The sequence below is a fragment of the Oryctolagus cuniculus genome, chromosome 10, assembly GCF_051225735.1.
Source record: "Oryctolagus cuniculus isolate XC-2025 breed Fujian yellow rabbit chromosome 10, ASM5122573v1, whole genome shotgun sequence".
In the NCBI taxonomy this organism is placed as follows: domain Eukaryota; kingdom Metazoa; phylum Chordata; class Mammalia; order Lagomorpha; family Leporidae; genus Oryctolagus; species Oryctolagus cuniculus.
In genome coordinates, this window is record NC_142876.1 from 100092771 (window position 1) to 100119607 (window position 26837).

At 54.7% G+C, this 26837-nt stretch overlaps 3 protein-coding genes across 30 annotated transcripts in view; 1 reads left to right on the forward strand and 2 right to left on the reverse strand.

Moving 5' to 3' along the window:
- The window catches only part of MAPKAPK3 (MAPK activated protein kinase 3), a 50756-nt gene extending 45777 nt beyond the window's left edge, over positions 1–4979 (reverse strand). The window contains exons 1-2 of the mRNA XM_089306191.1: positions 4836–4979; positions 1–213 (exon numbers count right to left, since the gene is read on the reverse strand). Of these exons, the coding sequence (XP_089162317.1) occupies positions 1–213; positions 4836–4979 (357 nt within the window). The remainder of the gene's footprint in view (positions 214–4835) is intronic.
- Positions 79–25960, reverse strand: HEMK1 (HemK methyltransferase 1, mitochondrial release factors N(5)-glutamine). Of its 22 annotated transcripts, none has more exons than XR_016214795.1 (13): positions 25529–25664; positions 24691–24774; positions 24201–24594; positions 23869–23960; positions 23511–23604; positions 19360–19494; positions 18974–19038; positions 18661–18710; positions 17598–17706; positions 16712–16807; positions 16463–16576; positions 16202–16321; positions 79–213 (listed from the first exon to the last, which is right to left on the reverse strand). XR_016214795.1 is itself a non-coding variant. In XM_089306195.1 (12 exons), exons 3-12 carry the CDS (start codon positions 24459–24461, stop codon positions 16285–16287), a joined length of 1053 nt encoding a protein of 350 aa, XP_089162321.1. In that variant the 5' UTR covers positions 24462–24594; positions 24691–24774; positions 25878–25960; the 3' UTR covers positions 15911–16284. The 22 variants fall into 22 exon arrangements, 14 of the variants coding, with proteins under 14 accessions (XP_089162321.1, XP_089162320.1, XP_051708347.3 ...); XR_016214794.1 differs by lacking the exon at positions 79–213 and adding an exon at positions 4873–5009; XR_016214796.1 differs by lacking the exon at positions 79–213 and adding an exon at positions 15335–15394.
- C10H3orf18 (chromosome 10 C3orf18 homolog) overlaps positions 25906–26837 on the forward strand; it is a 9266-nt gene continuing 8334 nt past the window's right edge. For 3 of the 7 annotated variants that reach the window (XM_008260701.5, XM_070050766.2, XM_089306209.1), the window contains exon 1: positions 25922–26086. The gene's annotated coding sequence lies outside the window, so the exon portion shown is untranslated. Of the gene's footprint in view, positions 26087–26393; positions 26528–26837 lie in introns of those variants that run through there. The other 4 variants (XM_008260702.5, XM_089306210.1, XM_051852408.3 and 1 more) reach the window with 2 other exon arrangements.

Genomic DNA, 26837 nt, shown 5'->3' on the forward strand with positions numbered 1-26837 from the left:
CTTAATCACAAGGTGTGAGTGTGTAGACTTGCTGAGTGCTGCTTCTTCCGGGCCCCACCCACGCCTCTGGCTCCCACTTCGCCAGGAGCCCACATGGACAAGAGCACCAGGAGCCCTCCTTCTCTGGCTCCTGTTGCAGCAGGAAGAACCTGTGCTCACGGCTGCTATTCCTTCCTGTTGGAGCGGAGGCCCCGATCCGATGTTGGCAGTGCTCTGCGGAGAAAGGCAAGTGGAGGCCCACATACCAAAATCTAAATATTGAAAAATCATAAATCAAACTGTAATAAAACATGTTTTCTCCTCCTACTCACACATAAACTTTTACAGCAAGAAAACATCTATAATTCTGTTGTTTTTATATATCTCAAAGCCAGCAACTATGAAAGAATCCTGAACTTAATTATGACTGTTTTTGTCTATGTGTTTGGAGATGGGCCTGAGGTTTAAGAGAACGGAGACAGGGGCCGGCGCCGTGGCTCACTTGGTTAATCCCATGTGGGTGCCAGGTTCTAGTCCCAGTTGCTCCTCTTCCAGTCCAGCTCTCTGCTGTGGCCCAGGAGTGCAGTGGAGGATGGCCCAAGTGCTTGGGCCCTGCACATGCATGGGAGACCAGGAAGAAGCACTGGCTCCAGGCTTCAGATCGGCGCAGCAGCGGCCATGGCGGCCATTTGGGGAGTGAACTAATGGAAGGAAGATCTTTTTTTCTCTCTCTCTCTCTCACTGTCTGTAACTCTACCTGTCAAATAAATTAATAAAAATCTTTAAGAAAAAAAAAAGAGAACAGAGACAGGCCTGATTCAGAAGATATTCTGTATTTATTCTGTAACATTCTTTGTCCTTGCCTTCATTCCAGTTAAACAATTGATGATGCTATCATAATCAAGATTTTCACACAACTACTCTTCTCTTGGTAATATTTAAAATATTAAAATAAAAAATCAAACAAAAGACATTTAAAATTCAAAGTATGAGCATTTTAAACATTTCCAAAAAGTCAGACAAAATAGACTATTTCAGCTTATAATAAACTGTCAACATTTAAATTAGAAATATTTAAAACTGAAATTTGACTTCAGTTTTTGAAATGTTTATTAATGTTGTTAAATTTTTTCATAGGAAGAAATCTTCCTAATCCACAGTCAAATCCTCGGGGGGGCAGATCTGTCTGCTGTGCAGCTGAGTAGGGGCACAGCCGCCACACTTCTCCCTGGGCCCACACAGCATTACGGAGTGGATGCTGAGTGTCAAACCTCCAGCGCCGGCCCCAGGCGCAGTTTCTAATACATGGCATTGGAGTAATTCTTTTTTAAAGGTTTATTCATTTATTTGAAAGGCAGGGTTACAGAGAGGCAGAGGCGGGGGTGGGGGGGTCTTCCATCTGCTGTTTTGAGAGAGAGAGAGAGAGAGAGAGAGACAGAGGTCTTCCATCTGCTGTTTTAATCCCCAGATAGCTGCAACAGCCAGAGCTACACTGGTCTGAAGGCAAGTGCTAGGAGCTTCCTCTAGGCTTCCCACATGGCTGCAGGGGCCCAAGCACTTGGGCCATCTTCTACTGCTTTCCCAGGCCATAGCAGAGAGCAGGATCGGAAGTGGAGCATTGGGGACTTGAATCAGTGCCCATATGGGATGCTGGCACTGCAGGCAGCAGCTTTTCCCACTACGGCAAAGTGCTGACCCCAAAACAATTTGGAAAAAAAATAAACTCCAGGGCTGGTGTTGTGGCACAGTGGATTAAGCTGATGGCTACAACACCAGCATCGCATATGAATGCCAGTTCGAGTCCCGGCTGCTTCACTTCTGACCCAGCTCCCTGCTAATGTGCCTGGGAAAACAGTGGAAGATGGTCCAAGTACTTGGGCCCCTGCTACCCACAGGGGAGGCTGAAATGGAGTTTCAGGCTTCTGGCTTTGGCCTGGCCCAGCCCTGACCATTGAGGCCATTTAGGGAGTGAACCAGCAGATGGAAGATCTTTTTGTCTCTCCTTCTCTCTGTAACTCTGCCTTTCAAATAAATACTCTTAAAAAAAAAAAAAAAGTCCAGTGTCTACCTCACATCTGCCACTACCATAAATTCTAGGTGAACAAATATTTAAACATTAAAAAGGAAACCCTAGGCATTCTTTAGAAACCTTCGCCCAAGCATCACAGCAGGAACAGTTCTGGGTGCCAGCTTCCTTCACAGGGCTGCCTGCATATTTACAGGACGATGGGATTGGTGAGGGTGAAATTCCAGAAATCCATTGATGTCCATTTAGCATTGTCTCCCCATTTTGAGAGTTTTCTCCCAGAATCAGACTCAGACAAGGATTCAAAGGCAAATCGCTTATTTGGGAAGTGACGCCAAGAAGCACCGGCAGGGTGTTGGAATGCTCTGTGGTTCGCTCCCGTTTCTGCACCCCCTCCAGGAGAGGCACTGACTGCCCTTCTTCCAAACAGAATTCACCACAGTGATTATAACGGACACCAGCCTCGGAGGACAGAGGCAGGGCGAGTGTTGGGCCCAGCAGTTGAGACACAGGTTAGGAGGCTCTCATCCCATACTGAAGTACTAGGCTTTGAAACCCTGGCTCCTGGTTACAGCTTCCTGCCGGTGCAGCGGTGGGAGGCAGGCAGCAGGTGAGGGCTCAAGCACTTGGGTCTCTGCCACCCCCATGGCAGACTGGATTAAGTTACTGGCTCCCAGCTTCAGCTTCGGTGGCTGTAGGCATTTGGGGAGTGAATCCGCATATGGAGGACGTCTCTGTCTCTGTCTCTCCACCTCTCAATTTTTTTTTAAAAGAAGAAGATAAATGTTGTGTCTTCCTCCAGGGAAAAGGGCAAATTCGTTTACTGTCCAATACACTAAGATATCATCTCCCTACTGGGCAAGTCTGCTTGCAGAGACTAGAAAAGATCCAGGTCCCCTAAACTCAAGGCTCTTCTGTGAATGCAACCCACCTGGCCTTCAGTGCAGCCTTGGGGAATGGGGCGCAGGGAAGTGGTGGCAGAAAATGCTGATTGGCTACTGCTGTTGCCACGAAAACAACCTTTCTTAACTTTCAAAAAATTTTTTTATTTGGAAGGCAGAGAGGCAGGGAGACGTGTTCTGTGCTCTGGTTTTCTCTCCAAATGCCTGCAGCAGCTGGGGTTGAGCCACCCTGAAGCCAGGAGACAGGAACTTAACTCAGGTCTCCCACATGGGTGGCAGAAACCCAACTATTTGAGCCATCACCTGCTGCACATTAGCAGGAAGCTGGAATTTGGAGCAGAGATGGGATTCTGCTCAGGGATGCAGGCATCCCAATGTCTTGATGGCTATACCAAATGCCCATCCATTCTTTGTTTCTTAACCGGCAGTTTGTACCTTCTGCCAGCATCCTCGAGACCATGGTGGACTGACTTGTTAGCATGCAATCAGGTAAATCTTAGCCCATACATTGTTGACATAAAGGAGAGAGGAAGTGAGACCAGGAAGGAAAGATAGCCAAAGCAGGCATGTTAGTGAGTGGGTTCCCGCTGCAGGCAACTGAGGATCAGGGTTGTTCCACCGGAACAGTGAGGAACACGGGACACGAAGCCGCAGACCTCCTGGCCTCACTGGCTTAGGGCTGCTGCAAGGCGTTAGCTCCCTGGCATTTCTGGTTACTTCCTGACCTGGCCTCTGCCTCGCTGAGCATCACAGCTGCTGTGTGGGAACCTGAATGCTAGCAGACTGTGAGGTGCATATCAGCAGGGCCTTTGAACACTGCCCATCCCCCCTGCCCGGCACAGTACTCACAGACAGTGATCAAATGCATGCCTACGGCCCCGGGTCCAGGGCCTACTGACTTGCCTCCGCTCCACTGAGCTATGAGCTCCTTATGGGCTAAGGCTGTGTCAATTTTCTTTTTTACACCCAGAACCAAGTGTAGACCTGGAAATCAGCCCTCACTCATTGAAGGGTTGTTGCATGAATGAATGAAAGATGCAAATATGGGCCAGCACTGTGGTGTAGCAGGTTAAGCTGCCTCCTGCAGTGCTGGCATCCCATATGGGCACCAGTTCGAGATCCGACTGCTCCACTTCTGATCCAGCTCTTTGCTATGGCCTGGGAAAGCAGTAGAAGATGGCCCAAGTCCTTGAGCCCCTGCACCCATGTAGGAGACCTGGAAGAAGCTCCTGGTTCCTGGCTTTGCATCGGTGCAGCTCCAGCTGTTGCGGCCAACTGGGAGTGAACCAGCGAATGGAAGATCTCTCTCTCTCTCTCTCTCTCTCTCTCTCTCTGCCTCTCCTCTCTCCTTCTTTCTTTGTGTAACTCTGCTTAAAAAAAAAAAAAAGTAACTTCCAACCAGAGACAAATTTACCTCACTCATGTAAAGTCCGCCTTTAAAAAAAGAAAGATGCAAATAAATAAACTTCTAAAATAAACCAACAAATCCTGAGTCAGCCAGGATTAGGCTGAGCCATCTTTAACTAGAGAATGGCTGTCTATCCAAAATTAGCAGCCAGAACACTTGATAGGCAGCTATTAGGGCATGGCCAGGGAGAAAGAACAAGACACAAATGCTCTGGTTATTATTATTTTTCAATATTATACTGGAAGTCTTAGCCAAGCTATAAAACAAGGAAACTAAATAAAAGCGAGAAGAATTCGAAGGAAAAGACAGTTCTGTCATTTTCAGTGGTAAAATGTTAATAAAAAAAAGTCCAAGAGAAGCAACAAATAGCAAATCCTGTAACAGAAGCCAAGAAGGTAGCCAGATACAAAATAAATGCACAAAGGGGCTGGCATTGTGGTACAGTGGGTTAAGCCTCTGCCTGCCACCCCAGCATCCCATATTGGAGCACTGGTTCCAATCCAGCTCCCTGCTAATGTACCTTGGAAAGTAGTAGAAGATGGTCCAAGTCCCTGGGCCCCTGCAACACATGGATGGAGCTCAAGGTTCCTGGCTTCAGCTTGGCCCAGTCCTGGCCGTTGGGGCCATTTGGGGAGTGAACCAGCAGATGGCATGGCTCATCCATGCACCAGCAAGAACCGGTTAGGCCATCTCTCTGTGTGATAGAAAACAAAACAGGAATCTGAGACTAGATGAGCAGAAAAAGCTCACTTTTCACAGAGGCCTGGGCCTGCCATAGCCAGGAGAAAATGAGGTGTGGGGAAGGGAAAGCCACCTTCCTCTTGGCTATGAAATTTACCCTCCCGTCCCCCCTCCCTAATCTTCTCCAGGGCGCCCAAGCCAGGTCCTGATGATGCCCCTCCTTGAGCTGACCCCTCTCTGCCATGGGCTGGACTCAAGCTGGCTATCCCAGAGTGTGCGCTGCTGGGTCCATCCCCTGAGACAAAGTGATGTCAAGGGTGGTGGCAGCAGGTTCCCAGGTTTGGTCAGGACTAGGGCAGAGGGTGGGCGAACAGGGACGGAGGGCAGCCAGACAGCAGTGGGGCTCAGAGCCTCAGGAGGTAAAGGCAACCCTCTGCCCCTCTCCAAGGAGAGGACTCTGTGCAAAGAATGGAGAACTGGGTCTGGGACCTTTTAGAGACACAGCAACAGCCACTAAACCTGCATGTTCTCTACACTTTATCTGGCCCCAACCCTTACCTTGCCAAGCAGTTCAGGCCTGGCATACAGGTGAGGGGTGCCATGGTATGAGGAATAAATGAAACTGGAACAGTAAACATCACGGCCCAAACCATGCCTACGTGGCAGCACCCCTGCCCTCTCTGGCAGCCACAAGTTTCTCCTGCTCTCAGAGGCTGCAGAGGGCCTAGCTGGGCCTTTGCAGGAGCAGAGTTGGGGGGCAGAGGTTTCCGGGGCTCACCCTAGTGTGACTGGTAAAGTCTGAAGGGCTGGGCTGGGCTGGCTGTGGCTCCAGATTCCCCAGCCTGGAAGATCCGCTGCCCAAGCTCAGAGCTCAAAGGGTCAATTGCAACTTTACTGAGTGAGGGACCAGAGTGTAGGAATGAGGTGGTCAGAAGTTCGTGGGAACATAAGAGACCCGAGAGTTTCAGGGCTCAGTGAGGGTGGAGGCATTTGAGTAGAATTTGGAAAGCCTTGAGGGATGAGAGAGAGAGAGAGAGAGAGAGAGAGAGAGAGAAACTGTGGTGGCCAGGACAGTCCAAGCAAAGGTGTGGTGTGTGGAAAATCCTGGGAAGGGGTTGGTAAGGCTTGAGAGTATCCTGTGGTTGGTTACTCGGTGGGTTTACTGGGAGAATCAGCAGCCCTACCTCCCAGAGGTTGATGAAGCATGGTCCTTGGGGGCTATCCAGCCCCAGGTACCAAACCAGAAAGGTCAGAGGCATGGATTTGGTGCTCGGGTCTGGCTCATTCCCCTCCCAGGCCTGCCCCAACATGCTGTGTGACACTGGGCAAGTCATGAGCCTTCTCTGGGCTTCGGCCTTCTAGGCCTTCTGTCCCATGAACAGGAGTACAGTGTTGAGCTCCCTCGGCTCAGGGTTGAGCCTCTGAGATAGGGTGATGACAACACATGCACGCACATGCACACACACACACACACACACACACAGCCCTGACCTCTTCCCGGGACCTGGCACTCCCCATCAAAGAGGCCCTGCAGAGACGCCTGTGACCACAGACACCAGCCCAAGTGCTCAAGTCCCACAACCCTGGACTTGTGGGTGACAGTGTAGGGGTGTGCAGGTGTCTGTGACATGCATGCATGATGGGGCCTGGCCTCCCCTGCGTCAAATGACCCCTGTGGCTATCCCATCACCGACCAAATGCAGTCCTGAGGACCTAGCCATTTACTGGGGCCCATCAGGAGGCATCTATGCCCAAGTCCATGGGCTCCCCAAGAGCAAGGCCCCCCCAAACCATCTACCGCACGGGCCTAGATTACCACAGGTTCTCAGAAAGTGACTGTGGGTGAACGCTGCGCCTGGGGGAGGGAGGGGCATCAGGACAGATGAGGGCTCCGATTACCCTCTCCACAAGTTTGAGGAGGTTGTCTCAGCCCTCCGCAACCCTAGGGCCTCTCATAGAGCATGTTGGCAGGAGACAGGGACTCATCCTAGATTCTGTGTCCTCATCTGACCCTGAGTCCTGCCCTACCCAAGTAGCCCTCAGTGAAGCTTTAGCGCTCGGCTCTCGCTGTGACTCAGCGGAAGGAAGACAGAATGCAGGAAGGGGGGTGATGCTGGGGCCCGAGGGTTTTGCTTCTCATTTCACTCTTTCCAAAGCACAGTCAGTTCCCAGAAACGAAGGTACCCAGAACCAGAGACGTTCTGGGTTTCAGAGGCACCGGGTTCCTGTCTTCCCACCCCTGGACGCTCTGCCTGGGGTCTGGGGAAGCCCCTGCCCCACGTCTCCTGCTTGGGGCTTCTCCCCTGCTCTGACGGGTGACTGGCAGCCTGGAGCATCCACTATGAGCCAGGTCGGGGCTGTGGGACCAGGGACCTTTCAGGGGTACGTGGACCAAATGTGCTTGCTGTGACAGGTCTGGGTAAGAGAGAGTCCCGGCCGGCGCCGTGGCTCACTTGGCTAATCCTCCACCTGTGGCACCAGCACCCAGGGTTCTAGTCCCGGTTGGGCACACCAGATTCTGTCCCAGTTGCCCCTCTTCCAGTCCAGCTCTCTGCTGTGGCCCAGGAGGGCAGTGGAGGATGGCCCAAGTGCTTGGATACTGCACCCGCACGGGAGACTAGGAGGAAGCACCTGGATCCTGGCTTCGGATCGGCACAGCTCTCTCACTGTCTAACTCTGCCTGTCAAAACACACACACACAACGAGAGAGAGTCCCGTGTAGGGCACTGGAGCAGGCAGGGCAGGCTTCCAGGGAGCAAGTGGTCCTGGGGCTGCCTCAGTTTGCCCAGGGGCCCCACCATCCATGAGTTCCTTCTTCTCCTTTCTCTTTTCCATTCTTTCTTTCCTTCTTTTTCTTTCATGTTTTTAATTACTGAAAAAACTCCAGACTCCAATGGGCACAGCCCCAAATTATGACACATTAGAGTCCTCTGCCCACGCTCAGAGAACAGGGCTGCTGCTGAGCCCGGAACAAGGCTGTCCCTGCTGTCCCTGTCCATCAAAGACACTGCGTGTGCATCCACGAACACTGCTGCCCTCGCAACCCCTGATCTATGAGAATGCAGGCGGGGTTCTCGCTGCCAAAAGCAAACTCTGCAAGTGACTGGACGCTGAGGCCAAGGGAGGCTGCAACTCTCAGCTTGGCTTCCAGTAAAACGTTCACATTCATCTTGCTGTCGGCCTCGATGGGATTTATGCTAAGAATTTGAACTTGTAAAATATATTAATAAGCTGATGCCTTTATCTTTTTAAAATCTAAGTTCATGGAAAATGTATATTATCTTTCAACTTCATTTTTCCAAGAACCTTTTGAGTTCCCTCATATCTGAGTTCCGCATTGAAACATGGTTTCAAAGAACAAGCTCCATCCTCTAGGGGGCTGGGACAAGGGGGCTGGGCAGAATGAGGCAGAGACAGTGGGTTTCAGCGCAAGCAGACAGCGGGGAACCACGGTCAATTCTTGAGCTGTGGGTGCCTTCAAGGTTTTTTAGGCACACCTAACTGGTGCCTCCTCCTTAGACCCCAGACCTCTGGACCTGAAATGCAGGCTCCATATCCCCCTCAGCTGTCAGGGCCACCCTACATTCAGAGTCATCAGTCTCCTTCCAGCAGCAGCCACAGTCACTGCCATCCCCTCCCCCACACCAAAGGTTTTCCGCCTGGCCCCTCCATGAAGATGTGAAGGTTGGATGCCCAGAGGTGGCTGGGAGGAAGCTCACCTGAGTCTGGCACTTTGTGTTTGGGTCACTACATTCCCCTTTGTCTTGGAAGCCCACGTCAGCCCTGGGACCACCCTAACCAGCTTCTGGGGCCCCTCTGGAAGTCGTGGTCCTGGGCTGCAGTTGGCTTCCGTGGCCTGCTCAGCCTTCCTTGGCTGGATGTCAGAGGACTAGCTTCAAACCACAGCATGGCCACTTGCTGCCTGTGACCTGGGGTATGTTAAGCCTCGCTCTCTTCATCTGTGCAGTGAGCAGAGATTGTCACACGGCAGACATCCGGTTGCTGTTGCCAGTGCCCGAGCTGGGAGGGTGGTCTTCCCAACTCGACCGTAAGGGCTCAGTTTGGGCTATGTCTTCACATGGATGCATCTGGATCTGGGATGTCCTGAGGGCTTCCTTCACTCCCAAACTCACATCCTGACTGTCCCTGGTGTCCTGGTCTCTAGCTCAGAGTGGTTCCTGGCAACCTAGGTCCCAGTCAGAACCCTGGCCCCATCATGGGTCCTGGCCAACCCACATCCAACCTTCAGCAAGGGTTATGAGTCAATTCTGTTCTATAACGCCTGATGTCACCAGTGTAGTCCCCAGCCACCTCCAGGACCTGGATAGGTACAGCCTTCTGCCCCAGCCAGCAAGAACCCCTTCAGTGCCCACCTGGTCAAGGGAGCAAAAACCTGCATTCAGATTTCAGCCCAGGGTACCCCAACCCTTACCACACCCCTACGTTTCCCTGCCTTCAGGCCTCCAGGCTCAGGCCCGTGGCCAGGTACATCCCCATCCTGCATCCTCCCCTCCTCAGGCCTGGTGTGATGACCAAGGCCTCAGGCCCTGGTCACTCATCCTGAGCCAGAATCAGCTCAGACAGCATGTGGGTGCCAGGTCCTTAGCTTTCTCAGTTTCAGCTTTCTCATGAGTAAAATGAGAGGTTCAATGCCTCTATCTTGTGTGTCATGAGGGTTAAGATAATCCAGGGGTGGGCTTGTGGACAGCACTTGGGATGCTAGCATCCTATACTGGAATGCCTCGGTTCAAGCCCTATCTCAGCTTTCAATTCTAGCTTCCTGCTGATGTGTAACCCAAGAAGCAGTAAGCAATGGCTGAAATGATTGGATCCCTGCCCTCCGTGTGGGAGATCTAAATGGAGTTCTAGGATCCTGGCTTTGGCCTGTCCCAGGCCTGGCTGTTGAGGACATCTGCTGAGTGAACCAGCAGGTAGAAGCTATCTTTCTCCTTCTCACTCTTGTTGCCTTTTAAATAAGCAAAAATAAATAAATAAAAATCAAGGCATAAAAAAGGATATCCTAGAAACACTTGGCTCAGGGTACACTATTCAAGTTCCCTATTTTACAAGCCCTGCTGTTTGGTTGTCCCTTGGAACCTAGCACACAGTAGGACTTGTGAATCTGTATTCCTGGCCCTGTGCTGCACATGCCTCAGGAGAAGGGCCCATCAGAGAAGCTGCTGGGCTTCTAGAAAGCCCTCTGGGGATATCCCAGGCAACCCATGCTCCTGCTCTGAGGGTGCACAGGATCTCTGCACTGAACTCTGCAGGGGACAGCACAGGAACTAGTTGGACCAGCCTCAGTGTCTCTGACAGTCAAATGGGCACCAGTGGCTGCCTCGTTTTCCCTTTCAGTCCAGCTCTGCCACCCGAACCATGCATGCAGCCCGCTGAGCCTTGGTGTCAGCTACAACACGGGGATGATTCAAAACCCCATCTGCAGCTGCGTGCAATATAAAATTCATAAATATAAAGCAGCTGCTTGGAGCCCAGTGCCCAGCAGGAGCTCAAGAGGCAGGGAGGTGGAGGCAGGTCTGGCAGGAAGCCTGAATCCTTTCCCCAGCCGCAAGGTCCGAGGCTAGCAAGGCTCTGTGAGCGCCAGCTCGGGGTTCGCTGTGTTTGCTCGTGTAGCTCAGCCTCATGCTGACTTCCAAGAAGGACAGAGGGACTTGGCTGACTCTCCTAGCAGGCAGGGCTGTTCCTGGAAAGTAAGACAGGGTGGGGGTCTTCAGCTGGCAGAGGAAGGACTACTAGCTAGGAGCCAGAGACGAGACCCGCCCTGTGGTGCCTCAGCTTCCTCATCTGCAGCACCTGGACCTCTGTGGGGCTTCAAGCTGCAATCATCTCCCTGGGCTCAGTTGGTGGGATATCTGACTTCCCCATCGGCCACATCTCAGCTGCGAGGAGGCAGAGCTCCGTTTAGGGTTCCCAGGGAGGTCAAGCTGGGCTCCCTGTGCCCTCTCTGTGTGCACTGTAAAACTGGCCATGCCCGACCATCTTCCTGCAGGACAGGGCAGGGGCAGGAAGTGGGGGAATCTTTGGAAAACAGTAAATCCCTGAAGCTGTCACATTTCTGATTTTTGGTTCTAAGACCAAAGATGCCCTAAGAGCCTTCCAGATACCTCAGGAATCCCCCAAGGGCTGGGGGCTGGGGTGCATAGCAAGTTTCCTCAAAGACGGAGATGTCCACTTATTCTTACAGCTACCAGGGCTTGAAATGGGTCCCAGATCTGTTCACACACCCAGGGACCACTGATGGGCTAACGCAGCTGAACTCAGCCATGAACCTGAGAGCTTCATGGACCAGAATTCTGTGTTTAGGAGCTCCATGGAGAGCCTGCTGAGTACCAGTTAATGAAATGGCCATGGGCCCTTGGAAATAATGGTGGCAGAGAACACTGGACCAGGAGTCAGGAGACAAGGGCTTGACCTCAAACAGCCTCTTCCCTCTGTTTGGGAAGAGGGCGAATCAGGGATTGGGCCTGAGTCTTGGCATGACCCACCCCTTCCAGGACAAACAGACCTTCTTGGCTTCATGCAAAGCATATCTGGGGTAGTTGGGGCAAGCTGACCCTTGGGCCCAAGAGTCCAGATGGGCTGGCCCTTGGCTTCTTGGCACTCAAATCCAGAATGAGGCCTGTGCCCAGCTTCCCAGGAGCTTTCTCTGTGACTCCTGGGTGAGGCCAGGTTTCACGAGTGCCAGGATTCAGCCAGGTGAGATGGTGCTGCCAAGATCCCCTCGGTAAATGAGGGGTGCTAGACAAGGACAGGGCCAAAAGCACCAACTGGCCAGTTCAGCTCTAGAGACCAAGAGGCTACGAACCCGAGGGATGACCCAAATCCACCTCAGTGAAAGAATGGTAACATAGCCCTATCACATCCCTTGGCAGAAGCTAGGCATTGCCTGGTGGCTAGAAGGAGCTCAACCTTCCACAGCTTACAAGGAGGGGTCAGGCCAAACAAAGCCAGAGGATGTGGGCTCATGTCACAGACATGGTACCCGCAACCCAGAGGGTACATGACCCCTGCTCATTCTCACATACTCAGTGTGGCTTGGATAGCCATGGGGGCACAGGACCAGATGGGCCAGTCTCCGAGGTTCTCTCTGAAGGCCTAGGGGGTCCCCATGCCACTGAAGAGTGCCAGGGAGGCCAGCACTGAGCACCCTCCTCTCAGCCCAGTTCTATTCTGCACCTGTTCCCAGGGCCCAGGCCAGCCTCTCTGGGGTCTACCCTAGTAAGTTGTCCAGTCCTCTTGCTCCCAGAAGTTCAGTTCCCTAGCAATATAGTCAGACTTGAGGTGAGGGACTTGGGTAGCCCAGGCCTGCAAACTCAGCTTCCCCTCCCCCCACACCCGGCCACATCACCCTCCAGGGAGAAGTATTCAAGGCACTGCATTATGTGTCTCAAAATCCTTCCAGCCTCTGATCACTTCCACATTCCGATTCCAAAGCCACTCCCACTTGTCAGTGTTTGTTACAGGAGCACTCCACCTCAGGCACAGACGACTGGCTTAGCTTCCTAGGGGTGCTGGAACAAATTACCACACAGGTAGTGGTTGAAAACCACACAAATTTATCATCTTAGGTTTTGGAGGTCAGGAATCCAAAGTCAGTGTCACTGGGCTCAACAATCAAGTGTCGCAGGGCCATGTTCCTTCCTGAAGTTCTAGGGGAGAGGTGGCTGTCCACATTTCTTGGCTCAGGATCCCTCCTCCAACAATTGCACGCCTGGTACCTCTGCTGCCATCCTCAGTCTTCTCTCCCTGACCCACCTGCCTCCCTCTTTTAAAGACGCTTATGATTGCACTGAGTTCACCCAAAGAACCCAGGATAACCTTTCGATCCCAAGATCCCAATCACGTTGGCAAAGTCCCTTCTGCCACAGAAGGTAACTCAGTCACGGGTTCAGGGATTGGACAGGAGCATCTTTGGGAGGCATTTATCTGCCTACCACAGGGGGGCAGGTTGCTTTGCCAGTCCCAAGCCCAGTCCAGGGAGCTTGACCAGGGTAGAGGACTCATGAGGGGGGACTGGATCACTGCCCTAGCCAATACCCTGGCTGGGAGCTAGCTGACAAGAGCTCCAGGAAACCTGGTGCCTGCCCCTGCTGCTGCCAAGGACAGCTTGTTCTGGAGTGGTAGCATACAGGGATCACGTGCACTGGAGCCCTTGAAGTGACCACAGCTCAGCTCAAACAGCTGCCCCACCCTGCTGACTAGAATACGTGAGAGCCGAGGTCACTCACATGCGGGCCACAGGGAAGTTCCAGCCCTGTTCTAGAGTATGAACATACCGCTAGTATATCAGTAGACATTTACTGAACTTGAGTATGCCAGACTCAGAGGGTGTCCAGAGAGATGGAAGGAGACGGGAAAGTTTGCAAATGCATGGGACAGAATGTCATCGGCGCTGGCAGTGATGTGGGCTATGGGCAGGCAGGGAGAGAACACAGAGGTCAGGGCAGGTGTCCCAGAGGAGGCAGCATTTGCTTTGAAAACTGAAGGAGGGGATGACTCAGACAGGCAGTGGCAGGCAAGGGCATCCTCATAGAAGCACTGCCTGGGCAAAGGGAAGGTGTGTACGGCGAATGGCGAGTCCTGTCCGGGGGCTGATGTCCACGCAGTAGAGAAAAGCATCCCGGGGTGCTTGGGGAAACTTGCAGGTCTAAAGAAGTCACAGGGTCCCCCAGCTTGGGCCGCTAGCCCTCAGGTCTGTCAGCAGTGGGCCCTGGGTCCTGACGACAGCTCTGGAGCCCTTCCTACCACCATCTTCCCTCTTCAGAGCAGGACTGCTGCACAACACAGGGACCACACAGATCCCGGCAGAGCGGGGCGTGGGGGGATAACAAAGTCAATAAAGGAACCTGGTGAGCCCCACAGAGACAGCCAAGTGCAGCCTGCAGCTGCAGTCTTGAGGCCCCAGCCCGCCAGTCCACTTGGTTGGGGCCTTTTTCCCAGGGGAATCAAGCCCCACATTTTCTGGAAAGAAGTTGTCATAGAGGTGGCTCCCACTCCAGTGACCCCGGCTGCCCCACGCTGTCACTCTCCATCACCACACTTTTTTTTTTTAATTATTATTTTTTTTTTACAGGCAGAGTGGACAGTGAGAGAGAGAGAGACAGAGAGAAAGGTCTTCCTTTTGCCGTTGGTTCACCCTCCAATGGCTGCCGCGGCCGGCGTGCTGCGACCGGCGCACTGCACTGATCCAATGGCAGGAGCCAGGTACTTCTCCTGGTCTCCCATGGGGTGCAGGGCCCAAGCACTTGGGCCATCCTCCACTGCACTCCCTGGCCACAGCAGAGAGCTGGCCTGGAAGAGGGGCAACCGGGACAGAATCCGGTGCCCTGACTGGGACTAGAACCTGGTGTGCTGGCGCCGCAAGGCGGAGGATTAGCCTAGTGAGCCGCGGCGCCGGCCCGGTTGTTTTTTTTGTTTTGTTTTGTTTTTTTTCTACCACACTTTCTTGAGCACCACACTGACATGCTCACCAGCCCTCCCTCAGCACTGGGCCTGAGGCCAGGAGGCTGAAACCATCAGGGGTCAGCACTGGCTAAGTGTAGCCCAAGCTGATGGACAAAGAGGCCACTTACTGCTCTGAGGTCAGCACTAGTGTCCTGAGATGCCACTGAAGGCAGCGAGAGTCAAAGGGCACAGGCACCATGAGGGCCTTGGTGAGCAGAGGTCTAAGGCCATGGGAGTCTCAGCAAGTCCTGCCTTCCCAGCTTCCTTCTGACGCAGCCAAGAGATGAAGCCCCTGGGTTCTCCTCAAAGGAAGCTGGGGGCAGCTCAGGGTCCCTGCAGTAGGGGCTGGGTATGGGCAGGATGGCAGGTCCTGAGAACCGCAGTATAGTTGTGCCAGTGTAAACACCCCCCAACTGTGGCTGTGTGATCAGGCTGGGTGTGATACAGACCCATCAAAAGCAGGGACCAACCTTCCTGTCTCCTCCTGGCCACCTTCCAACACGGGATGCCAGGCACCTTGGTATCCCTGCCTGGAGAGGAGTGGGCATTCAGATGCCAACAAACACAGGATACTTGGGTGAATGGGAGTAAAACGAGGCTGCCACTTTGTGTTGGCCTTGGATTTAAAAGAGCCAGCTTCTCAAAGGGAAAGGAGCTGCCTGAGCTCTCACGGCAAGACACAGCCCTGGGTCTCAGCTCTCCTGGCTCCTGCGCAGTATGCTACCCACTGGACTACACTGCCTCTGGCTGCTGCACCCTGGGTCAGGCCCTTGAAAGAACCAGGACAGGGGACAATATCTGGCAGAATGAGTCTGGTCTGCCATGCTCCTTAGGCCCCACGCCAATGCAAACTCACACCAGTACCCACCGACGTACCGGTTTCCTGTTGCTGTTGAGGCCAGGGCTGTGCCTTTCAGTGTCCTGGTGGCCAAGAGTCTGCGAAGACCATAGCCGGGGTGGAAAAATCATAGCCACTGTCTAGCTTCTCACTACCCCCCACCCCAGCCAGGGCCAGGTGGATCATCTGAAACCTCAAGGTCAACTTGGAACGATGTTGTAACTAAAGTTACAAGATTATAAAGTAAATGGGGGCAGATGTTTGGCATAGTAGCTAAGATGCCAAAATTCCACATCAGAGTACCAAGGTTTCTGTCCTAGCCTGGATCCCGATTCCAGCCTCCTACTAATGTGTACCCTGGGATGAGGCAGGTAATGACACCTGCAGTCCGGAGCTAAGGCAGCCTCTGGATGTGAGACGCCCAGTACCAGGCCCACAGTTGCCAGGTCTGGAGTGAGCTCCCCTGTGCCTTCCTCCACACTCCCTCCCACATTCTTCACCAGGCAGGGCACTAACAGCCACCTTGCTGGGCAGAAGGAAGCTCTCAGCCCCAGCACTGCCTGAGGGCGAGGGGTAGGGAACCACAAATCACAATAACAGAGACTCAGTCACCATTTGTCAGTCTCTCCATACTTTACTGTCCATATTTCCCAATTCCCCAAAGCAATTCCACCACCAGAGACCCTAAGAATCTGCCCTCAGCCACGTTAACATACAGGGAGCCAGATCAGAAGCCTGGGTCTGCCCAGCTCCTGAGCTAAACATGGGTTGGGCCTGCTCTTTGATACCATATGAAGAATATTCAAGCCTTGTTCCTACCCCAGGCCTCCCAGCAACACAGAGCACAGGACCCACAGAAGCATGGGAAATGCCACAAGTACCCAGAGTCCTGGAAAGTGACCCACCTCCCTGAGCAGCATTCCGATAAGGGCCAGCCAGGCAGTCGTGCAGGCTGGAACCATGGCCAGGCATCTGCAGAACAGCCACACTATGGCCCAGATCTCCGGATATGCAGGAACCTGGGCCTGAGGAGACAGAAATGAAGAACTGGCTATATCCTGGGCTCCAGGGGATGAGCAAGGAGTAGGCGCAGCACACTCCCCTCGCAGCAGGAGCAGAAGATGGCCTGAGTGGCTGTGGGGGCAGAGGGGATGGTAGAGCCTCACCTCCCACAGAAGTCCCTGCGCACAGCCACGAGACTGAGGGACAGGCCAGGCCGGCTCTGAAGCCAGCTGCTGACAAGCTCTGGATGCCTTGGGTCCACTTCCAAGAAGATGCTTCTGCATGGGAGAGAAATGGGTCAGCTAAATTGGGCAGGGCTGGGTCCTGCACTTCTGAGTTTGCTAGGAGGGGCAGAGCAGAATGAGTGTCAGGGGTGTGTCTGGCACGCATTGGGAGATTTGTCCCATCCATACCCAGAGTCCTTCAGGAGCCGGGGTGCCAGGGACAGGATGTGCGTGATAAGGTCCATGCCCTCCTTCCCACCGTCCAGGGCGGCTGCATCTTCATAACTGCACAGGAAAACAGTGGGAGATGAGAACCTGCATGGGGTAGCTGAAATGTGGAGGGGCTAGACAAGGTTCTCCCAGAGGGACTCCTCAGAACATGCACTCTATGCTGCAAGGCTGAGGACCAAGAGGAGGTAGTCCCTGAACAGATGGCAGCTCCTACCCACCTACCCATGCAAGCAGTACCCCATCAGGCAGGGCCAGGCAAGCTTGCTGAATCCCACTGCCAGCCCAAGGCAAGGATGTCTGCCTAAAACAAGGCTGCTCCGGTTCTTGGTCTGGAGGGGTCTGGAACTGGCCCTGACTGCTCCTGAGAGCCCAAGAAGTGGGAACCCACGCCCCAGCCCACACTTCTGCTGCCCTGTCTGGAGACCTTGGCTCTCAGCCCTTGTGTGATAGCATGATGACCAAGTGAGTAGCTGGAGCAGGGTAGCGAAGCTCCCACACAACCTGAGACAGGTGCCCCCCTCTCTGAGCCTCAGTCTTGTGTAAAATGATGCCCCATCTGTAAGCCCCTCCTGCATCCGATGCTACAGGGCCATTGGAGACCTCCCCACAGCCCTGCACAGCACTACCACTTCCCTTCAGAGGCTCAGAGAGGCTCAGCGGCTGTCCAGCAGTCTGCAGGAAGGCAGAAGCTGAATGCAGGCAGGGCTGTGGGCTCTGGAAAGTACCCTCTCTATACTGCTATCGCTTTCAGCTCCTGCCTCCCACTCCTCCTGACCGTGTGGTCCTTCAGCACAGGGCAACCCCACTGGGCCTTCCCAGCCTGCCCCCCTCCCATCCCCAGCACCTGAGGATCTCTGGGGCCAGCTGTTCCATGTCCTGGTGGAAGACGTAGGGAGGGTTGCTGACGACCAGGTCCACAGGACCCCAGGGCAGAAGGTGTGTCCAGCTCCCCTCTGTGGTCAAAGGAACAGACACATAGCACAAGCTGGTCCAGTGGCAGGGAGAGTGTCAGCTCCGCTGGCTACCACGTCTCTTGGGTAGTTACTCCCCACAAGCCACCCCTTGAGCCTGTCTCTGGACCTCATGAGCCATGCTTGCAGATCAGTGCCCAGCCTAACCACAGTTGTGCACTCCCAGACAGGGCAATCCTGCACCTAGAATGTCCTTGCCCTCTCCTCTTCCTGTCAAAAACCTCCTTGTTAAGCAACACTCAGCTCCTGTGTCACCTCCAGGAAGCCCTCTCATTTTACCTGATAAAACAACAGCCTCTCTCCTCTGCATCCCCCTGGCCTTGCTACTCTCTGCCCTACAGCCAGCATGGTCTGAGAGGGCGCAGAGAGCAGGCCTGCTCTCAGTGAGCCGATCCTGATGGCTGCTGACTGGTTCCGCCTGGGCCAGCTGCCACACCAGCTCTATCAAAACTCAAGGATCCTGTGGCAGATGTGATGGAGCCAGTGTTGAAGCTGGAAACCTGAGGACCCTGTAGAGGCTGTGGCTGAGGGGGCAGTGTCTGGGCCACTCCTTCCCAAGCCAGGTGGAGGTAGGGCGGGCACTCAAGTACTCTGGTCCTAAAGGCTTCCTGTTGAGCATCTGCTTATCTCTTGACAACAAGCAAACCCTAGAGAAACTCATTGGTCACAGAAAATTCAGACAGTAAGAAAGTTCTTGAAGCCGGGTCCCTCCTGGGTCAGGTCAGCCAAGGAAACAACAGTAACTTGTTTGTCCTCACCCAGGGCTGCTCTCAGATGCCATGTGTGTGTGTGTGTGTGTGTGTGTGTGTGTGTATCCATGTGCAGGTGGGGAGGGCAGCGGGAAGTTCTCCTGTTGTCCCCAGTGTGGCACCCACCCAGCAGCACCAGCATCCAGGATCCCCATCTCAGGGACAATAGGGGTAGGGAGGGTGATACCTAAGGTCACATCGAGGGGGACGATCCAAATCCTGTCTTGCAACTGAAGCCTGCAAAGAAGGGGTGGGGTGAACATGGGGGACTGACCCCTGCTCTTGGTCACAGGGACTGGAAGGGATAGTGAACCTTCTCAGACTTGCAAGATACCCATGCCCTGTCATAACCCTGTGGGACAGCTGCCAGGCCACTCCCTTTTCTTCCCGATTGGAAATGAAAGCAGACACCAATGGATCTGATACTTGAATAAGGGTCAAGTCCAGGCCTTAAAGTCTAACTCTCCCACCTGACACCCCCCCCCTCCCCAGCTGCCTACCTCTGAGCATTCTCGTGGGTCAGACAGATGGCGGCCTCCTCCCGATCCACAGCAATGACTCGGCTCTGCCCCAAGAAGAAACAGAGGGTGCATAGGAGGCAGGGTGCTTGGAGTGTCAGGCCTGGGGACCCTCCTCCAGCCCTCCCCAGGAGAAGGAGACAGCCAATAGCCTCTTCCTCTCTACAGCCAGGGTCTAGTGAGGCAGATGGGGAGCACAGGGAGAGGCTGTGACCATGGGAAGCTGGCACAGCCCTATCCTCCCTTCTCTGGTCATTTTTCTCCCAAGTGCTCCTAGTGAGGGGAGGGGATGAAGGCCAACGGGAGGCCAGCGAGTGTGTCAGTCTCAGTCTAGCCAGGGTAGGGGAGAGGGGCGCAGCAGGGTTCACCTCCAGGAGCTGGCTCAGCAGGCTAAGGGCGATGGCTCCAGATCCGCAGCCCACCTCCAGAATGAGGGGGCCGCCTTGGGCTCCCGCTGCACAAGGCCTCTGGGCCACCTCCTCCAGCACCCACTCAACCAGTTCCTGCAAGACAGAGGGGTCTGGATCACAGTCAGCTCCTGTGTGGCTGTAGAGAGAGGCCAAAGTCAGGCTGTCCTGCATGTCAGCTGGGGCCATGGGCAGGTCCCCTTGCCGCCCCATGCCTCAGTTTCCCCATCTGTAAAACTGAGCACAGTTGAGGACAACCCAACTCATGAAGACTAAATAGGGTATGGTGGGGAGAATCACTATATTAATAAAGTTGTTCTTATGAAATGCATGAAGTCTGTGTTCCTTAAATATAAAGTTTCTTTGGGGAAAAAAAATAAGACTAAATAGAAGCACGTTTATGAGGCATTGACCCCATACCTGTGGCAAGGCGGGTGCTCAGTAAACTAAGCCCTTACAGACATCACCCTTCTCTGTGCTCACAGAAATGCTAAGAACCACACCTGATAAACCTGGCCACGCCTCCCTCTGTTCCTCGTCCTGTCCCATCTGATGGATCCTCCTAACTGGCCCAGGAAGAAACTGCACCCCAGGGGTTAAGGCCCCCATGGAGACTGGCCTGTGACTCATGGTAGCCAAGAATCAGGGACTGGTACAGCCAAAGCTCTTTCAAAGAACTGAGCTAGGGAGTCCCCAGGGAGGCTCCCAGGCTCAAGAAAGAGACAGGGAAGTCCCTCCATGGGTGAGAGGGGATTCCTAACGGGGGCTTGGGCATACACACAGCATGGAGTAAACACCACGGATGTAGTGGGAAGTACCCAACTGCACTCTATCTACCATGGTGGCAGAACACTTCAGACATTGTCACTAAGGAACAAGAAGGTTTTGAGTCCCACCTTCCCATCTGTTGGGAGCAGGCTCTGGGCGTGGGAGCCAGTATGGGGAGGAGGCCCGAGTAGCCACGTGTGGAGCAGGGAAAGGATAGTGTGGCCCCTTCCCAAAGCCATCCCTTTGGACATGGGCAGAGGAGCTTCATCAGAGGCTCAGGACTCCTGGGATTCCACCCCCTGGGCAGGACTGGCTCAGGGAATAGAGTGAATGGGGGGGGAGCAAGTGGGTGCTTCTCCCATCTGAAAAGAGGCCCACCTCCATAAGCCCTCCTCAACCCCTTTGTCAGGCCTGCCCTACTGCAACTTTCCCCACCTGGGGTCTAAAGTCTGGGAGGGGGCTTGCCTTTCCCACCAGACTCCACAATGGGAGGAGTCCACAACCTGGATTCTGACTGTCACATGGGCCCACACCTGCAGGGCTTGGCCCACAGAGGGGCCTCCTGATTACTTCTCACGGGCTAGACAAGCTCTCTGTGGCATCGGGAAGCAACCCTCCAAGTCTCACACTCCCAGGCCCACACAAGGCATCAAAGCCATCAGCTTTGGAGCAGAGGGTTTTGGGTGACTCTGGCCCATTTTCCATGTAAGTTCCTCAAGCTGAGTCCCAGAAAGCATGTCATTCTTCTGGGCCCTCCCAACTCCAGTAGCAAAGTTTAGTCACTCTAAAAGTAACAAGTTCAAGGCAGGCAGAACTTGGCCAGCAGGCCCAGTGCTCCCCGATGCAAGCCCCTCTGGAAGCTACTGCACGCCGCAGAGGGTGCCTGGCACCTGCAGGAACCCCATGCAGTCGCTTGCTGTGCAGCTACCACCAGGTACTATTGGGGTTTGTAGCAAGTGGGTGTCGAGGGTTGGGACCAGCACAGGGTGTGCAGTCCGAGCTGTGGTTGAGACCCTGTGGTCTCAGTGGTGAGGTCATGTGCCCGGTGGCTGGCAGGGTGACTGAGACTTGTCAGGGTGTGAGTCTTGGTTTTCTGGCCACAGACAGACCTCCTCTGGCTGGAGATGACCTGTCCGCGGCCACACTGGTCAGCCACCCTGAGAGGCCCCTGGTCTCAGAGACTACCCACCTGAGGCAGGTGTGAGGTTGATAGACCACTCCCCTTCCCCCGCCCCCACCAGTGACCTCTCACTCCAGACCACAGGAGGCTGACCTTGATTGTGGGACCTGGAGGGTGGGTGAAGACCCCCAGGAAGTCTAGAAACTTCTTCCCTCACCTGATGAAAAGCCCCCCACCAGCTTACAAGTAAGCCCTCTGGGGGTAGTTAATAACCAAGTTAGTCACAGGTCCTAGGTATCTCCTCCTGGTGAACATGCAAAGAATCTAAGAACATGATGGGGTGGAGGGACAAAGAGGTACCAGAGGAGGTGGGGAGCAGGCAGTTGTTGGCTCTGCCTAGAGCCACTGCCCCACCCTGGACTCCATATCCCTTAATAGGTCAGCCTGGACCTAGGTGCCACAGGCACCTTGACTAGGATCACATCCTGGAGAAGCACCCCAGGAAGGTGGTGTCTCCCCCAAACCAATCACAGATAAAAGCCTGGGCCCCACCCCCACCCTGATAGCCTCTCCACACCAGGCTGCGCCAGAATGGCTCATACCCCATCCTAGGGTTTCCTGCTGTACACACTGGCAGGCCAGAGCCCATCCTAGGGTTTCCTGCTGTACACACTGGCAGGCCAGAGCTGAGTTGCCTTCTCAACCCAGGAAAACCTCCATGCTCCAAGCCATGTGCCACCTGCAACTCTGCATCAGACTTCTGCACCCATCATCAGAAACTACCTCACAGTGGATGGAGAGATCACAGCAGCACAACCCCTCCCTTGCACCCCATCTCCCCACTTCTTGCCACAGGCCACGTCCTCTTGAGTTCTTGGTAAGGCAGCCTCTCCCCACGTGGCTTCACACTGCAGCAAGCCTGGCGAGTTCTCAGAAATGTCTGTACAGTTAGGTGAGGACCTGGCCTCCCAGCTACACAGTCCTGTCCCAACCCACTCTTCACAGCAAAGCTGCTTTCCTGGCCCAGTATGTCCAAGAAAAGGGGGGGCCACATGGGAGCTAGGAACCCACCCTCGACACTCAGAATCCCAGAACACACGTCTGGTGCAAGCAAGGTCAGTTCTGAGGGGAACTCGAAGATCATCCTGACAACTGCCTTCCCACGTCATGACCCTTGGCAGTCTCAGGGGGATGACAAGCGACTTCCTGGCTAGAGGTTGCACGTTTGGGGAAGCCACAGGGTGGCTACCCAACAGACTGCAGGAGGCAGCCCACATCCTGCTGTGAGTCTGCACTGCATCCCAGATCGTGCCAATCCTCAATGGCACAGCCTCGCACAGGAGACAGGAAGTCCAAGTGCTGCCCTCATGTTCCCTTCCTTGCTGGCCCTGTGACTTCAGCAAGGCCTCAGATTCCCTATGATGCCTGTCCTGACCCCAGGCAGTGAGGAAAAGACCCAGCTTCCCAACTGCATGCCATGGCCAGAGAGCCGTCAGAAGGTTTCCTGGCTGGGGGACAGAAACCGAGGCCAGGAGGACTGGACCTGACTTTTCCCAGGAGTGTTTTGTGTGCCTGGGTTCCTGTCTCAGAACATCGCACCTCTGGCCTGCCCACCAGGCTATGCTCTCCTCAATCTACTCTCTCTGGCTCCCAGCTCTGCCATCTGTAAGGTCAGGGGAAGGTGCAACAAGGGCCTCTCCCAAGATCAGGGTGTCTCATCGAGGGACAGCACCAATGCTAATCATTTAAAACCCAACACAGGCAATTATCTGACCAGTGGGCCTGAGAGGACCACCAAATCACAGAGTCCGTGGTCTGTAGGCCCAACCCCCTCATCATCTGGGTGCAGAGGAGCAGTGATCTGCCCAAGGTCACACAACTCAGAGCCAACCTGCAGGTGTCCAGCTGGAGTCCTCTCCACCTCCCCATGCCCCTGAGAAGTTGCTGGGGCAGATTATTTCCCATGGTGTCCCCCAGTATAGTTCCTAGGAAATGCCAAGGACAAGCTAAACACTGAGGTGGCACAACTTGACTCTGGGCTACTCGCAGCCCTGGGGTAGGACCATGACTTGGGACACGAGGACGGTAAAGGGGCCCCACAGGAGTCCTCTGTCCTCTTGGCGTCACCAACCCAGCCAGGTCGGACAATCGCACTCATGTGGCCCCAGCGCCCCCTGGAGGAAATCTGAGGCAGGACACTGCCTCGTCATGGTGACACACCCACCTCTGTCTCTGGCCGAGGGATGAACACTGGGGGTGCCATCTTCAGATTGAGTCCCTGAAAATCCCACTCCCCAAGGATGTACTGCACAGGCATCCTGCAGAAGGGGCAACCGGGTGGTCATCAGTGCCAGAACCAGGATACCATTTGTGCCTACAGGTTGTCTGGCAAGGCCACATTCCCACTGCCTTGAGACCCCTGCCAAGGCTGGGCCCCCCTCTTGCCACTTCGTTGCCCCAACACCTCCCTAACCCTTGGATATAATCCTCCTCCCTTACCATGAATTTGGCAGGGGCTGGGGGGGGGGGCTGGGCCTCTGCTCCCCATGCAGAGCCCTCAGGTCTGACCCATGGATGCTCACCTCTGCAATCGGTGGCTACACAGCTCCTGGATGCGCTGTAGTTGCCAAGGGGTCAGGGGCTGGGTCCAAAGAACCGGCTTCAGGCTCTGAAACTATCCCCGTAGAGAAGGTGAGCTGCTGGCTCCCATGGTCCAGAGGCCACAACCCAGGTTCCGAATGCAGACAATGCCTACGGGCCCCGCTCTGGTCACCTTGGCCGTTCCTGAACCCCTGGTGCCTGGCACACACACACTGGACTCATTTGTTGAATAAATATCTGACATTCCTTCAGAAAATGCCACCCGTCTCAGCTAAGCACATAGTGAAGCCCTCCTACCAACAGTGCACTTAACTGTTTTGGCTCCAAGGACGTGAGCCACGATGTACTCGCTGGATTCCCGGGCCTCAGGGATGCCTCTCTTCTCAAATACCTCCGTCCAGTGGCTGACCTGCCCTGTGGCACTCAACAGCCCAGCTAAAGCCGGATGGGGTTGCCGTGAGCTGCAAGTCCTGCCCCTGGTGCCTCCCGTCCTGCCTTGGCAGGACAGCAGGGGCCTCAGCACTCGGCCCCAAAGTTTCACCTCCCAGGAAAGGGCTTTCCTGAGTGCCCCCATGTTCTGAAACCCCCTGGTGCTAGAAGCTGCTGAGGTAAGTACTGAGAGTGACCCCTGGCCCCGGCGGGGTGGATGGAGCAGTCACAGGCTCTGGCTCTCCAGAATGGCTTTGTTCCTCAGCCACGGCTGCCACCTGGAGGGATGAAGGGGAGAAGCGGGTGAGCACTTGGGCCGTGTGGGACAAGCACGCTTCTGCTCTGTCACCTCTTGACTCCTTACAGATCCTCACCCATCTGCTTGATTCTTCTTGTCTTGGCCAGTTCTGTTTTCTCCAAGTTTTTAGTTGAAGAGGACTGAACCTTAAGTTAAATACCTGCTGAAAAAGAGGCTGGTGGTGGGTCAGGGCATGGGTTTGCAGGTAGGATAGATCTGCATGTGACCCAGTGTAAGTGACCTTGACCTGGGGCAAACCATTATTGCTGTATTTGTTTCCTCATTCGTGAAACAGAAATAGCACCGATGCCATGTTGCAAAGTAGGAATATCAGGGGCCGGGAAACCAGCTCCGCACATAGCAGGGACTCAACATTGCTAATTTAACTAATGTTACAAAAGACAGGAGGCTCTCCTTTCTGGGGAGCTTTGCTTCAGACATTTGCATGAACTGCCACGGTTTGGATGCTGGAAATTTCCCTTTAACTTAACTTAATATCGGCATAAACTGCCAGCTAAAAAAGTTGAGAATGTTATAATCCAAGTGTCACAAGGAAGTTTAACTGAAAGTTGAAAATCAGTGGTCCCTGTTACTTCCAGAGAGACTAGGGTCCAAACCAGCATTTACCCAGCAGCACCTGCCAAACGCCAACATCCTCAGAGGCAGCAAGGCTCAAGAGGGGAAGCGACTTGCCTGCGGACACCCCGCCAGAAGCCTTCCCAGGTAGGACACGAACTCGGGTGCGCCTGACTCCAGACACCCCGGCGCCACCGCACCGTCACTGACTCAGAGGTCGCCCCCTCCCCCGCTCTGAGGCTGCTTCCCCGTCAGTACTGTGGAGGATGAGGCCAGACAGGTCTCAAGGGTGTTGCAGTCTAGGAGCCCCCATCCCAATCCCTAACTCTAATGCATACCTGTCAAAGGGGTTGCCCCACCCACCCACCGGGAGAACCGGCCCTGGAGATCCGGCCCGGAGATAAGCGCCCGGATGTGCGTAGTCTTCAGGGCGCTCCCTCATAAGCCCCGCTTCCGGGCCGGGAAGCTGAGAAAGGGCTCGGGCAGACCCGTTTTCCCTGCTCCAGGGTTCCTACTGCTGCTGAGTTGTTCCCCCCACCCACCCCGAGACCCCAGCGGAGGGTGGGAAGGCTGTGAACTCCACGCCCACCATACCCGTAAACCCATAAGCCGAAAAGTACAGGGATGGGGGAAGTGTGTTGGCGGAACCCCATAGCTGGCCGGAACGGGGGCGTGTCATCGACGGACCGGCGATCCGGGGCCTGGACGCGACGTCGGGGGCGTGGCCTAGCGTAGCCGGTGCGACAGAACGAGCCGTGCGCCGGGTTCCCGAGTTGGGGGCGGGTTTTAACCCGCTCACTTCCGATCAGGATTTGGAGCAGGGAACTGGAAGCCGAATGCCGAAGACGTGAGTTCGAATCCTAAAAGTTGGCGACTCGTCGCCAGGCCTTGTCCAGGTACCCAGTCCTCTCGGGGCCTCAGTTGCTGCTCTTATAAAATTCATGGCAGCGTCCCACAAAGCGTGGCTTGTCACCGCCAAGCACCAGAATCTACCATTAACTAGAACACTGTTTACTACTATTAAACACGTGGCTCGCCGCGTTCTGTCCCGGACCAGGGGAGCCTCGGAGAGCCGCGTCTCTACCTGGCAACCCCGTAATCCCCATAAGCGCCTTTGAAAACCTGCGGATTAAAGGCTCTCTGAGGACTTCGCCGTTGAGATGACCACGCCAAGGACGTTAGCGATCGTGAAGGGTTGGTTGTATGTCGGCCTGCCTGGGTCGGGGTGCCCAGTGATGACACCAGCCAGATAACAATACCATCCCGTGCCTAACCTCTCTGGACTGAAGACTCCCCACTTCTAGCCAAGGGGCCCCCACACCAGACCCGCCACCACGGTAGGAAGCAGAGGCCAGGGAGCTTGCCCAAGGTTACAAAGTCAGCAGAGGGCCGGGCCAGAGTTCAGCCTAGGCTGAAAGACTCTCACGCGTTAGCCTGTGTTTTGGGAGCGCGAGTCTGCGCGGCGCAGGGCTGGTCTCGAGTCCTGGACCGAGAAGGGCCTGGCCCCCCACAGCCAGCCCCTCGCCCGACCTTGGCGCGGGCCACAGGGCGGAAAGGTGGTCTCGGGGAACCAAGACCTAGCTCCAAAATCCAGGCTCCCCGCTCCCGGCTCCTGCTGGGGGCGGGGCCGGAGCCGAGCGACAGGCT

Coding starts and splice junctions, on each gene's coding strand:
- HEMK1 (XM_089306195.1), bottom strand. CDS start 24,461: ATGGGGGCACTCAGGAAAGCCCTTTCCTGGGAGGTGAAACTTTGGGGC. Junction 19,495..23,510: donor TCCCTCGGCCAGAGACAGAG/GTGGGTGTGTCA, acceptor TCTGTCTTGCAG/GAACTGGTTGAGTGGGTGCT. Junction 16,808..17,597: donor CTGGCCCCAGAGATCCTCAG/GTGCTGGGGATG, acceptor TTTCCTGTGCAG/TTATGAAGATGCAGCCGCCC.